Source organism: Triplophysa dalaica, chromosome 3, assembly GCF_015846415.1.
Source record: "Triplophysa dalaica isolate WHDGS20190420 chromosome 3, ASM1584641v1, whole genome shotgun sequence".
Lineage (NCBI taxonomy): Eukaryota > Metazoa > Chordata > Actinopteri > Cypriniformes > Nemacheilidae > Triplophysa > Triplophysa dalaica.
Window position 1 is genome coordinate 11,660,125 of NC_079544.1, and position 12,327 is coordinate 11,672,451.

General features: G+C 39.7%; 2 protein-coding genes across 12 annotated transcripts in view; one reads left to right on the plus strand and one right to left on the minus strand.

Moving 5' to 3' along the window:
- The first annotated feature begins 157 nt into the window (after positions 1 to 157).
- On the plus strand, positions 158 to 6,061 carry sh3glb1b (SH3-domain GRB2-like endophilin B1b). 2 transcript variants are annotated; one of them, XM_056744334.1, is made up of 11 exons: positions 158 to 494; positions 1,783 to 1,924; positions 2,247 to 2,375; positions 2,564 to 2,697; positions 3,036 to 3,128; positions 3,437 to 3,523; positions 4,530 to 4,553; positions 4,879 to 4,968; positions 5,065 to 5,165; positions 5,349 to 5,574; positions 5,661 to 6,061. In XM_056744334.1, the coding sequence occupies exons 1-11, from the start codon at positions 432 to 434 to the stop codon at positions 5,766 to 5,768; spliced, it is 1,197 nt and encodes a 398-aa protein (XP_056600312.1). In that variant the 5' UTR covers positions 158 to 431; the 3' UTR covers positions 5,769 to 6,061. The 2 variants fall into 2 exon arrangements, with proteins under 2 accessions (XP_056600312.1, XP_056600313.1); XM_056744335.1 differs by lacking the exons at positions 3,437 to 3,523; positions 4,530 to 4,553 and having other exon boundaries at positions 160 to 494.
- Positions 6,062 to 6,603: 542 nt separating this feature from the next.
- Positions 6,604 to 12,327, minus strand: part of arhgef4 (Rho guanine nucleotide exchange factor (GEF) 4) — a 72,279-nt gene continuing 66,555 nt past the window's right edge. For 7 of the 10 annotated variants that reach the window (XM_056741137.1, XM_056741093.1, XM_056741084.1 and 4 more), the window contains 10 exons: positions 11,430 to 11,606; positions 10,969 to 11,163; positions 9,879 to 10,058; positions 9,565 to 9,797; positions 9,354 to 9,483; positions 9,145 to 9,276; positions 8,687 to 8,930; positions 8,305 to 8,382; positions 7,904 to 8,145; positions 7,484 to 7,620 (listed from right to left, as the gene is read on the minus strand). In XM_056741137.1, the coding sequence (XP_056597115.1) occupies positions 7,910 to 8,145; positions 8,305 to 8,382; positions 8,687 to 8,930; positions 9,145 to 9,276; positions 9,354 to 9,483; positions 9,565 to 9,797; positions 9,879 to 10,058; positions 10,969 to 11,163; positions 11,430 to 11,606 (1,605 nt within the window). In that variant the 3' untranslated portion in view covers positions 7,484 to 7,620; positions 7,904 to 7,909. Of the gene's footprint in view, positions 7,621 to 7,903; positions 8,146 to 8,304; positions 8,383 to 8,686; positions 8,931 to 9,144; positions 9,277 to 9,353; positions 9,484 to 9,564; positions 9,798 to 9,878; positions 10,059 to 10,968; positions 11,164 to 11,429; positions 11,607 to 12,327 lie in introns of all 10 variants that reach the window. The other 3 variants (XM_056741102.1, XM_056741164.1, XM_056741110.1) reach the window with 2 other exon arrangements.

The window sequence follows — 12,327 nt, forward strand, 5'->3', positions numbered from 1 at the left end:
CTCTCTATTTTTATAAACATTTTATTGTATTATTAATATGTTACAATACAAATCCTGTCCTGTCCATAAAGTTACAAAAGAGCTTATGTTTCTCAGAAGGTTTTGATTTGCAGTTTATGATTGAAAAACGTACTTTCGTTGGTTTGTTCTTCCTCTTTACACTACACTCCCTCCCTACGTCACTCCAACAGCTGCTGCTCCATGTTAGCAGCTAACGTTACTGACAGATACAGACACCGGACAGCTAAAACGACAGCTTCTCACGTTTAGGTTTCGTTAGGTTTTTCTCACCATCGTAGTATATACATGGACTACAAGTTTATCACAACAGAGCGACCTGAGTTAAGTGTTTTGGCCGAACGAAGAAGGGCTATAGCAGGCTAATCTGTCCATGCTAGCGGACTGAAGCTTCCACACATAAACACAGAATAATGGAGTTCAACGTTAGACGGTTGGCAGCTGATGCTGGCACTTTCCTCAGTCGTGCTGTACAGGTAAATACGTTAAAACACATACAAATACTTGTTTGTTTTTCATTATTATATGTGGACGTAGGCTTGTTGTGTATTGTATTTAACAACAATAAGTTAACCTTACTATAAGACTGTTGTGTCCTAAATTAATCACTACAACGCATTTTGTCAAGTCACTTATAATGTGTTACCTGATGACCGTAGTAAATGCATTCATTATAGTGACTTCAATGTTTGTAAGGCTAAATAGAGTTTGTCTGCTAAATGAAAAATGTCAACGTTAAGTGTTAAGCGCCAAATATATAACGTCAGTGTGTGATAGCATCAAATGGGGACATTCAAAAACGCACAACTTACCTAAACAGCGGTCAAGGAAAACCACATTTCTTTTAAACCTTCCTTGTACTAAACACTTGCTGCTGTCAAAAGAACGAGCTCTTGGTTCGCGGATAAAGTGAATAACATCACGTTAAGCGTTTTCTCCCCCATAGAAGTCCATTATCATCTTAACGTGGCTTAACACAACGCATTTAACAGTGACCCGGGGAAATATAATCATTAAAATATATTTTCATCGCTGATGTCAAACATGAACCTGTTCCATGTTCTCAGTGTGTCACTGCTTTAAGCAAGGCTCAGTCGTTTTCTTATAATAGTTTTGTATGGAAAATACAACACGTGAAACTCAGCTTGTCGCATTCATTTTAAAGCTCATCAGATCACATGTACATTGTGTGCATGGTTTATAGGATGTGTAGTAAAATCTGTCTTTTAAGATCACTAAATTCATCCATTAAACCATGTTAAGCATTTTTCTTAAAAGAATATGCACAACGTAACACTTTGCATGTCCTACTCGGGGCTCAAAAGTTTGCCTAAGAATCCCTTATTTATAAGTTATAAAGCACATTTCATCTTTTAATATCACTATTTGTTGAACTAAGCCACATTAAGCTGTTTCCTCATAATGGACTTCTATGGGGGAGAAAACGCTTAACGTGATGTTATTCACTTTATCCGCGGACCAAGAGCTTGTTCTTTTGACAGCAGCAAGTGTTTAGTAACTGTACAATGAAGGTTTGACAGAAATGTGATTTTCTTTGATCGCTGTTTAGGTACTTTAAGCATTTAAGAATGTCCCATCAAATGTAGGCTTTCACTTCGCAACCTGGCCATGTCTGGAAGTGTGAGAAAATACTAGAAATGGTCTAAAATACTAGAATGTTTTGATGATTTGATAACTATAAATATATAAACTGTAAATATGTGCTAATGGAGCATTTCAATGTTTGGATGATGTGGTGTTAAGTTCACAGAGGAGAAGCTCGGGCAAGCGGAAAGAACCGAACTAGATGCCCATCTGGAGACGCTTTTAATCCGGGCTGAATCCACTAAACACCACACAGAGAAGATCATGAAACAGACAGAAGTTGTGCTTCAGCCCAACCCCAGTAAGACATGAACATTCATGTATACTGACAGGTCACTGTAAAATACATGCATGTTATACTGTCAGTTCAGAGGAAGTAAACTTGTAAGTCATGGGTAGAATTTACTTAGGTTTAGTGTGTTTTTTCTCTATACTAAGTACCACATTTCAGATTAACATGGGAAGAGGTCTTCATTAAAAACACATATCCAGTGTGACTCTATAAGATTTTCAGCTGCAGTTATACAGCATTATGCCTGTTGTTGGTAGGCCTTGCTTAACAGGATGCATGTGGTCTCATCTGACTCTCATTGGTCTTAATTGAATGTGTCTGATGTGGGTAGATGTTAGGATGGAGGAGTTTCTTTACGAGATGTTGGACAAGAAAATCCCAACACGTGCCAACAACCACGAGTTGCTGGGGGAGTGCATGATCGACTCGGGGCACGAGTTCGGACCTGGAACAGCATACGGTATATTAAGGCTAATTCGCATCCCTTTATTGGTAGGATGTGTGTCATCCAAATTTAGTTTTCTCGATACACTTACGCTTGATCCAGTGTCTTGCTGGTATTGCCTTTTATTTACGAGGAAATTTAACTCATCAGTGTTGTATTTGGATAAATGCAAAGATGTCCTCTCATTCTGTTATGTGCTACAGGAAGTGCTCTCATTAAATGTGGGGAAACTGAGAAGCTGTTAGGCAGCGCGGAGAAAGAATTAATCCAGAGTTCTGCTATCAATTTTCTGACTCCTTTAAGGAACTTCATTGAGGGTGATTATAAAACCCTATTGGTAAGCAAAGCGTGCTTATGGGTCTTATTTACTACCTGTGTGTTCAGGGTCAGATATAGAATAGTCAAACCAGGAGAATTACATTTTTTAGCCTAGAGTGCATATTCAGAGAGTGTAAAGATTAAGCCATACAGAGCGTGTACAGGAAAGCACAGGAAATCCTTCTATGGAGATGGTTTGTGTTATGTTTATACTGTAAGTTTATCACTGTAAGCATGTTAGAACGATTCAGGTTTACGTAAAGAGAGCAAGAACACATTTATTTGCATACATACACACTTGTTGTGAGCGTATTGGAAATTTTCTCCATTTTTCAGTTGATGTGTTTTTTTTCACAGAGAGAGCGGAAACTGCTTCAGAATAAACGACTGGATCTGGATGCAGCCAAAAACAGACTGAAGAAGGCCAGAGTGGCTGATGCTCGCTCTGCAGTTAGTATTACACACACACAGAATTTAATGCTTAGCTATTTTTCTTCATGACATTTTCGGCTCAACCATAGGTTCAGTTTTTACAGTCCGATTAAGACTGTAGAGAAACTCACAATAGTAAAAGTTGAATTTTGTTTTTCTTTGATGGCTGAGTGCCACATTTAATGGCAAAGATACTGGTCTGTATTAATGATTGTCTTTTACTCATGCGTGTCCGCTTGGTGTCTTTGGATCACTAACCTGTATTGTTTTCCCAGTTCTCTCTCATTATATTTCTGGTCTGTTTGCTTGCCTGCCTCCGTCTGCAGGAGCTGAACTCAACCCCTCCGCTGGGAGAGGAGTATGTCGCTCACTTTTCTTACATGCTAAGCTTCTTGCATGTCAGGTGGCTAAAGGTTTGTCTGCTGTGCCTAATGAAACATCTGCCCTCTTTTGCCCTTCTCAAAATGTTTGGAGTTTGGAGATGCAAAAGTTATTTTGACGGTTTAACATTCCGTGTTCAAAACCACTTTTGGTAAATTCATACTTTTGTTTGTCAAAATGTTTTTTTTGTGGTCATTCATACATCTTTGTATCATCTGTATAAGGGCAACAGAATGCAGTTCTTGTATGTTGTGTCTCTCTCTTTCTCTCCCAGCTGCTAGCTTACGACTCATCATTGTTCTTGTTCTTTGGATACCTAAAGAAATTAAACTGCAGGATTTGGTTAATATAAAGTCTTGCATTGATACTATATAATGCTGAGACATGATCATGATTTTTACAAAACAGGTTTGCAACCCTCATTATTTTTGCAATTTTGTTGCTTTAACAAATTTGGAATCTCGGTGCTGTTCTAGGATGGTAGTCCTTATCTCAAGAACTTGGACAATTTAGTTTGAGGCCATACACACAGCACAGAGTAAACGAAGGGTACAAGCCTCACTTTATCATTATTTTACGGTTCTATATGCTAAAACATTACCTTTTTTTACATAAAACATTTGTTCATTTTAATTCACAATGATATAGAATATAATAAACATTAAATTAAGTTTATTACCTATGTTCATGAGGTTAAATTTGTCTTGTGCATGACTGCATGTGTAAATGTTCATATTCATACAGTATGTAATGCGCACACACACACACACACACACACACACTGGGCAAGTCAAGCCCTTCTTCCCTTTGTTTGCTTCCTTCTTTGCTAATTTCTTGTAGATGGTAAACTGCTTCCTTGTCATTTGCTACACCCACAGAATGTGTTTGTGCACGAGTGGTGACACCATTAGCTTCCTCTTTCATAACAACACCAGACAATTATGAAAGTTAATTGTCTGCGAGTTGTGATCAGTTTGTGGTTTGGATCTTATTCCTGTACCTGATGACTTTGTCAATGTTTGTCTGAATGCTGGCCAGATGTGGACTGAGGAGGTGCAGCAGGTACGTGGGAGATGCAATCACAGTCCTCAGTGTTTGTCTAGATCTGTGGAAAGAACACCTTTATTAGGGATGCAACGGGAGCTACCTAATGCAATTGATTTCGGTTTATAAGCTCATGCTTTGGGAAACTGCAGTAATGTATTGACAAAAATCAAACAACACACGTCTATCACCAGAGGGAGCTTGGTTGTTTATTATCTCGCTTGACTCACTGTCACATTTACTTATCACATAGAAAGCAGTACAGACTGTGTGTCAATGTAACTATGGTGGGAGATATGCATCTCGGTCAGAGCTGTTTTTGCTTTTGTGTGTTCCCCCTCAGGCAGAGACCGAACTGAGGATAGCACAGAGTGAGTTTGATCGGCAGGCTGAGATCACCAGACTCTTATTGGAGGGCATCAGCAGCACTCATGTATGCTACCATATACTATGCTATAGATATATACAGAATATGTTTGTAAAGTTTGTGTATGTGTCCTGATGGTTATGTCCTTTCCTGTCAAATCAGGCTCATCATTTGCGTTGCCTGAATGACTTTGTGGACGCCCAAACTGCTTATTATGCACAGGGTTACCAGTACATTGTTAATCTGCAGAAACAGCTGGGAAGGTTAGACATATTATACTTGTGAATGTTTATGCGTTCATTTATAATATTTACTCTAATGCTTTGATGTTTTATGCTTAATGCATAAATAGTCTTATCATGATGTAAACTGTATATGTGGTTTAGTGTTATATTTAACCAACCAGTGTGGAATGCCGATGGTAACCGTGTCTTCTTTTCCTCCAGCTTTCCTTCTACATTCAGTTCTAATAACAATCAGCCCGGTGGGAGCTCCTCTGCCAGTATCTCAGTTCCGACCGTACCGATGGCCGCCTCTTTGCCAGCACCTCCACCCAGCCAGGCCTCACCCGCACTAAATGAACTCCGCAGCACCTTCGGTACACGTAAGGCCCGTGTTCTGTACGACTATGACGCAGACAGCAGCAGTGAGCTTTCTCTACTTGCCGATGAGGTGAGCGATAATTCTGTTTATTCAATGAAAAAAGTTGATTGGGTGTTTTTTTCATGGGAGTGTTTGTGCATGTGCTTGCTTGAAAGATGATCACCGTGACCAGTGTGCCAGGCATGGACTCTGATTGGCTGTTGGGTCAACGGGGCAATCAGAAAGGCAAAGTCCCAATTACCTACCTAGAGCTGCTCAATTAATTGTGTGGCAGAGCTGAAAACACTCATGATGCGAGTTTGACAGAAGTAACACTCCAGATGTGATCAAGGGATTACACAGTCATGTAGCGCAAACCAATATCAAGTCTTCTACACTGCCATCATGTCTTATTGTCTGAACTCGAGGGGTGTCATAGTAGCCTTACAGTAACTAAAAGCAGTCTGAGATTGCCAACTATTTCTTTGATGTATGTGCCAACTGAGTTTTTTATTGCTTAACCAATTTGTTTTTGCTATAATGTGCTATGGTGCTTGAATAAATATTATATTAACAAGTTTGGTATTGCTGTCTTTCTATTTTGTGTACGTAAGAATATTATCCTTAATGTGATTATTGTTTTGGTCTTCAATTTTATGTCAAAGACAAGTTAAGTTTATGATTTTAAATGTTGGAAGAGAGACGCTGTCATGAAATTTAACCACTAGATGGCAGTATTTTCCTTTACTAAACTTGAAGGTAAAATTCACCCCAATATGGAAATTGTGTCATCATTTACTCACCCTCTTGTCATTTTAAACCTGTATGACTTTCGTTCTTCTGCAGAACACAAAATAATATATTTTGAAGAATGTTGGTTACAGAAAACCAATGGTCCCCAATGACGAGAATTGGTTCGTGTCCATACAATAGAAGTCAATGGTTTTTGTTTAGCAATATTCTTTAAAATATCCTCTTTTGTGTTTTACAGAAGAAAGTCATACAGGTCTAAAATGACAAGAGCGTGAGTAAATGATGACAGAATTTCCATTTTGTGGTGAATTGTCCCTTTAAAACCAGAGCTTAAAATCTACTCAAATAAAACACACAGAAACATCATCATCATAACACTTACAAATATCTTTTATTAACATACTTTGTTCCGTGGTCAAAGGTAATATATACATATTTGACACAACCGCCAAACATACTCTTTAATTAAATAGTTAAAATATCTATCTGAATGACAGATATTGAGGATTTTATTTGGGTTGAAATTGTTGGGTTTCACAGCAAATTCATGCAGCCCATCACAATATCTGGGTTACGTTTTGAATGGCACTTCAAAATGAAGTTTGTTACTGAGGAGTTATTTAGGCCGCAGAATAGAATGAGCAGCACATACATGAAATGCTCATCTGAACCGGTGAGGACTGATGGGACTTTGTCCGGGTATAATTTAGAGGCTTAATGACAAGAAATTTCAGCTTAGTTTGCATACACAGACTGGCATATTAACAGATTTCTTTTGACAGCCAAGTTAATACAGTAATAAATCTCAACACAATCTATATCTTGTGCAAAACCCTTTTAAACTTTAAACATCATCATGGGTCACACAAAAGTATCAAATTACATATAAAAGCTAGTAGTTGGGCACTGTGGATAGCTGGCTTACATTGAAAATTGAAACTAAATCATCCAGCATAGAAAGAAGTCCTTTCTTCCAGCCTTCGATGAAGCGGTCAAAGCGTGTCCGTATGATGACTTGCAGCAGTTCTGAAAAGTGAAGCGTTCGAGCAGTAGTAGCTGTCTTTTCAATGTAAATAACATAGCAGGAATGCCCTCCCCACAACGGTCAATGTCTGGGAGTGATGCTGTGATTGTAACAACCCATAAAGTGCTTTCGCATTTGGACAATAAAAAATGTTACACTGGGATAAAAACACATGTTCAGGGCAGGCATAACCTTGAGTCCAGTCCCTCATTTTTTGAACGGTGTTAGGATATTGTGCCAGAAATTGGAGGTCTTGCGTTTGGGTTCAGCCAACATGATGACCTGCTGCTGGGGAAGGGAGGTGGGGAGCGTGGGATGCTTCTGACGCAGCAGGAAGTCATAGTAGGGCCTGGTCACAGCTGCAGGGTGGAGGACATAAACAAGGGTCATTACCAGCACCGACATTTATTTCATTAGAGATCAGCGGGACCTAGCATGGTTTTAGTATGTGTTGTAAAACTACCTTAATTGGGTTGTTGCAAATGCTGGATTACACACTGTAGATTTAAGCTGGGCCAGTTTGTGATACTGCGACTTATTAATGGTTTTAGTGTTTGTAAAAGCACAAGAATTGCTAGTCGATTACATAGACTAGACGTGCCTTAGAAAGGGTTAAATCACACTGACATACTCTAGAATTACCCTTGACTACTCGATTGCCTCTCTACTCTGAGAGGACACCCAGGATATCGCCCTGCGCAGGACCCCAGGGGGCACCCTAACACCCTGCCCCTGCCTGCTCTGCAGGGCATCAGGGAGGAGAGGTGAAGTTAAGGTGGCCCTGGGAGACAGAGGTCCTGGAGGTTCAGAAAAACGCAGACACTTGGAAGTTTTTGGGTGAAGTGAAGGAGCTCTGAGTGCCAGCAAGTGCTGTAAAGCTAATGCTTTTCAAACACAAATGCAGTGAAAGTGAACAACACAACACACAAAAATGATCTTTACTACACACTACGTGCTATGCAGGGATACTTTCACTCGTCACACTTTCTCTCAAGCGTGATTATATTGTTTTAGAGAATGCAAGTGTGTAAAAACCATCTCACCTTTAGGTTTCCCTGTTGGATGACTTTTAGATGCATTCAGCATCGCCTGCTTCTTTTGGACCTCTGTGATCGTGAAACCTGGTTTGGAGAAGAAACAAAAACATTAATATGCTTTGTGATTCATGCTTTCTGAAAAAGTATAATTCATGATATCACCTGAATATCACTGGAAAGGTATATGCATCTAGAATACACATTTGACCAGTTTCTAACAATATAAATAGTGTAATAATAAAAAGTAATTGGCATAAAATATATCTAAGTTATTTTTTGGTCATCTGCCATGGTCTGTATTTAATACATTGAAGTTTGATACTTATGATTGGAGATTTGTTGAGATCAAATCAATGCTTCTGATTATTATTCCTAGAGTGACGTTCACCTGTCTCGAGGTCATGCTGGACCTGTTCCCGTTCATCTGTAAAGGCCCGCAACCAGCGCTGCTTCTGCTCAGGTTTCTTGGCACACAGGAGGTGGACCTCCTCTCCTCCGGGAGAGCACAATTTCAAGGCATTCTTCACACTCACATTAAAGTCCTTATCTTTCCCATCTTCCACATCTACCACTTCCATCTGATCCATGTCTAACCGACCCTTGTAATAAAGGATGTCCCTCCGAAGCAGATCCTGCGGTGACAGCAAATCAACTTATTAATACACAATCCTTTTATTAGCATTCAAAAACAAATGGCACAAATGCTCTCGACGTAACTTAGAGTGCACTGTATGTGCTGTAGTTTAAGTTGTAGAGAGCATGATGCTAGCAATAAATAGATCGATCAACAAATAAATGTGTACAATAAATAGAAATGCTAAATACTTGACTGTAACACTGACTCACCTTTTTACAGAAAACCAACTGGTGGTCAAACAGGAAGAACATGCGCTGTTGGCCTTTGGCCTGTGGCTGGGAGATCTTTGTCAGGTCTCCTGAGAAAATCAGGTCAGAGCTTCTGCTCAATATGTCTTCACCCTATTAATAGGAAAAGAGGCTGTTAGGGCTCGCTCATTAAAGCGAAACAATAAGAAGTGATGAGGTCTGTGTTTTACCTCCCAGTCCTCTATGGAGCTCTGCCACTGAGCAATTTTGTCAATGTTCTCCAGACGCCTCTTTCTCTCATTGATCAGTCTGGCCACATTCTTCATTGCGTTTAAGGCAGCCTCCACGTCCTTATAATCTCTGAACACAAAGACTCGGTTATGACCATTGCACCAAGGTACAGTATACTAGATCTACAGTACCATGACAGAAGATCCGCACCTGTGTTGTGGGTTGGTATACTTGAGCAGTTCAGCCAGCTGTAGAGGGTACTTGCAGATCTTTTGCACAGGAGTAAGCAAGAACCCGTCTAGAGAAATGTCAATCATCTTCTGCAGCAAGCGACAGGCCTCAAAGAAGAAGACATACTTCTTGATCTTCATGAGTTTGGAGAGCTGCACGCAGGCGTTGGGGTGGTTGTTGCAATACTCGGAGTAGATCTGGAAGTTTGTTTGCTGGATAGAGAACAGAAAGGAATGGAATGATTATCTGTGAAAGGCTGCAAATCAGAAAAGAGGCCTTTGAAGTCAGCTTACATGCTCTAAGAAGCACGAGCCTATCTCGCTGAGGTGTGGCTGGTCTTTGTTGAACTTCTTCTCCAAGGCTTTGACAAACTTCTTTTGAAAGCGGTACAGCTCATCGATGTTGCCGAAAATAGTACGCAGTTGCTCTTCGGTAAACATGTCTGTCCTCTTCCGACACTGTTTTATATAGCCCTGGAAGTCATTAAAGAGCCGTCAAACCCTCCATGCTACAAGCACTAAAACTTCACATGCGAGCGCAAAGTTATTTTTAGCCGAGAGTGGGGCTTGTTTTATTGGCAAGGGGCTGTTTTGACATGCAAAAAAACATTAAAGTCGAACAAAATGTACACGGATAGCTAGATGAATCCATTGGAACATCTAAGCTCACAATACAGTTGTAGTGTGATAAATTATCTAAGCAGGGTTACAGCTGTGAACTCTTTCCCCACCGGCATTAAAAACGTGTCACAAAACTCTGATAGTCATCGGAATATTTTATTTTATGAATATATGAACATTCAATAAATCAAATGAAAGAAAAGAGCCCTGCTTTTATCTTAAAACCGTTGATGTCCAATTTCTCTATACAGAAAACTGCTTTTAAATGAATAAAATACTGTATTGTTATTTTTTATTGGTAGGATATTTGCAAGACCAAGTGACAAACAAAAAGGGTGACTGATAATAATGATTTATGGCAAAAAATAAAAATGACCAAATATGGAGGCATAAGGTTTCAGAGGGACAGCAGCAGTATTGTATTCTCTCTTATAAAATCGTTCATATTTCATCACCCTTTAGATTGTGGATATACAACATTTTGTACAAAAAGCTGGAAAAATCGTATTCAGAACAATATTCAAAATAGCATTTACTGCTTTGAGATTAAGATGCTTTATATCGTCAGAAGATGGCAGAACAGTGCCCCCTACTGTATGAGAGTTAAGACATTAAGCATGCTTTGTTCATTATTCCTCGGTCACGTCATTTTCTAAACATGTAAACAGTTACTCCACACACACCACAATGCTATAACAAGATCCACACACTGAGGTAGAACTGATCAATGTGAGCCATGTGATAAAGTGAGAGAGGAACTGACCTCACAGATGTCTTTCAGGTGTTTGATGTAATCCCTCTCTGTGCTCATGATCTCATTGATAACATTGGCTCTCATCTGCTCCTTGCAGGGCAGACCGGGTCCTAAGGGTCCCCCTAAACTGGCCCCACCCCCCTCTGTGACCCCGTCCAGATGGGCTAGATACTCATCCATTGGCTCATCCTGGTTCACTCGTAACTACCAATAACAAAGAAAAGAGTTCACAATATAATAAATAATATACATTGATTCATATTTTACCAATATCATTTTGTTTACATCGGCACGCATTTACCTACAGTAAATTCACGAGGCAGGTAAAGAACAAGTTTAAAAGCCTGCTTTCCTAAAAACACACTGGCGTAACCGACCCCCTCAAGGTAGAGTAATGCAATAATGATGACATAATGTGACAGTAATCTAATCTTCTTTGTAGCAGGATTGAGATGTCTGTTCTCTTTTACCCGAACAAAGCTGGCAGGGAACCAGCCTTCGCTGTCCATCACCCGGCCCCACCACCACTCCTTGTTTGTGGCGTCCACTACTTCGATGACATCCCCAGCCTTGAACCCCAGCTCCTGGTCGTCCATGGTGACATGGTCCCATAGAGCCTCCGCGCACACGCTGCCATCACTGATCAGCTATTGAGACAAACATAAATACGGTAAAATTCCATTAAAATGTACACAATAATACCAAATGGCCCGACATGAAAATCAAGTCTACAGCAATGCATTTCCAAGGCTTTATTCAACGTATGTAACTGGTACATTGATTTTACTTTCATCTAGTCGCTTTTGCTGTTTAATAAACACTCAGATCAGCACCATTGGAAAAATAAATGGTTAACGTTAGCACATTAGTTACAAATGATAGGAATAATAGTTATGTTTACATGGTTTGGTGAGCCATGATGACTGTAAAAGGGAAATTTCAGCGTTGACTCTTCATAGACCATAAAATAGTTCCTGTATTTAAATATTCATGTTAAATACAAAATAAGAGTCCACTTCATGCAAAAGGTGTTAAATCCTGTAGGTTAATTTGACGATTTTATTCCAGCATGTCAAGATTTATACCCCTTTATTTCCTGCGCTTAACCAAATCCAAACAGCATTTTATTCCTTAAAGAAACACTGGCAAATTGAGCCTTTGTATTTTCCATGACTAGTCGTTTAAATGTTCCGCCTTTGCTTACAAAGATCAGTTTGGCAGCTGAAACAAAGTGCAGGATAATATATTACCACCTCATTTCCCTTGACATGCTGCCAAGCTTAACCATCTCTACAGTGCAGCAAAACATGATCAATGTTGGCCCTGCTTATGATGTCATAATACAGCATCCACGCTGTATCATCACTC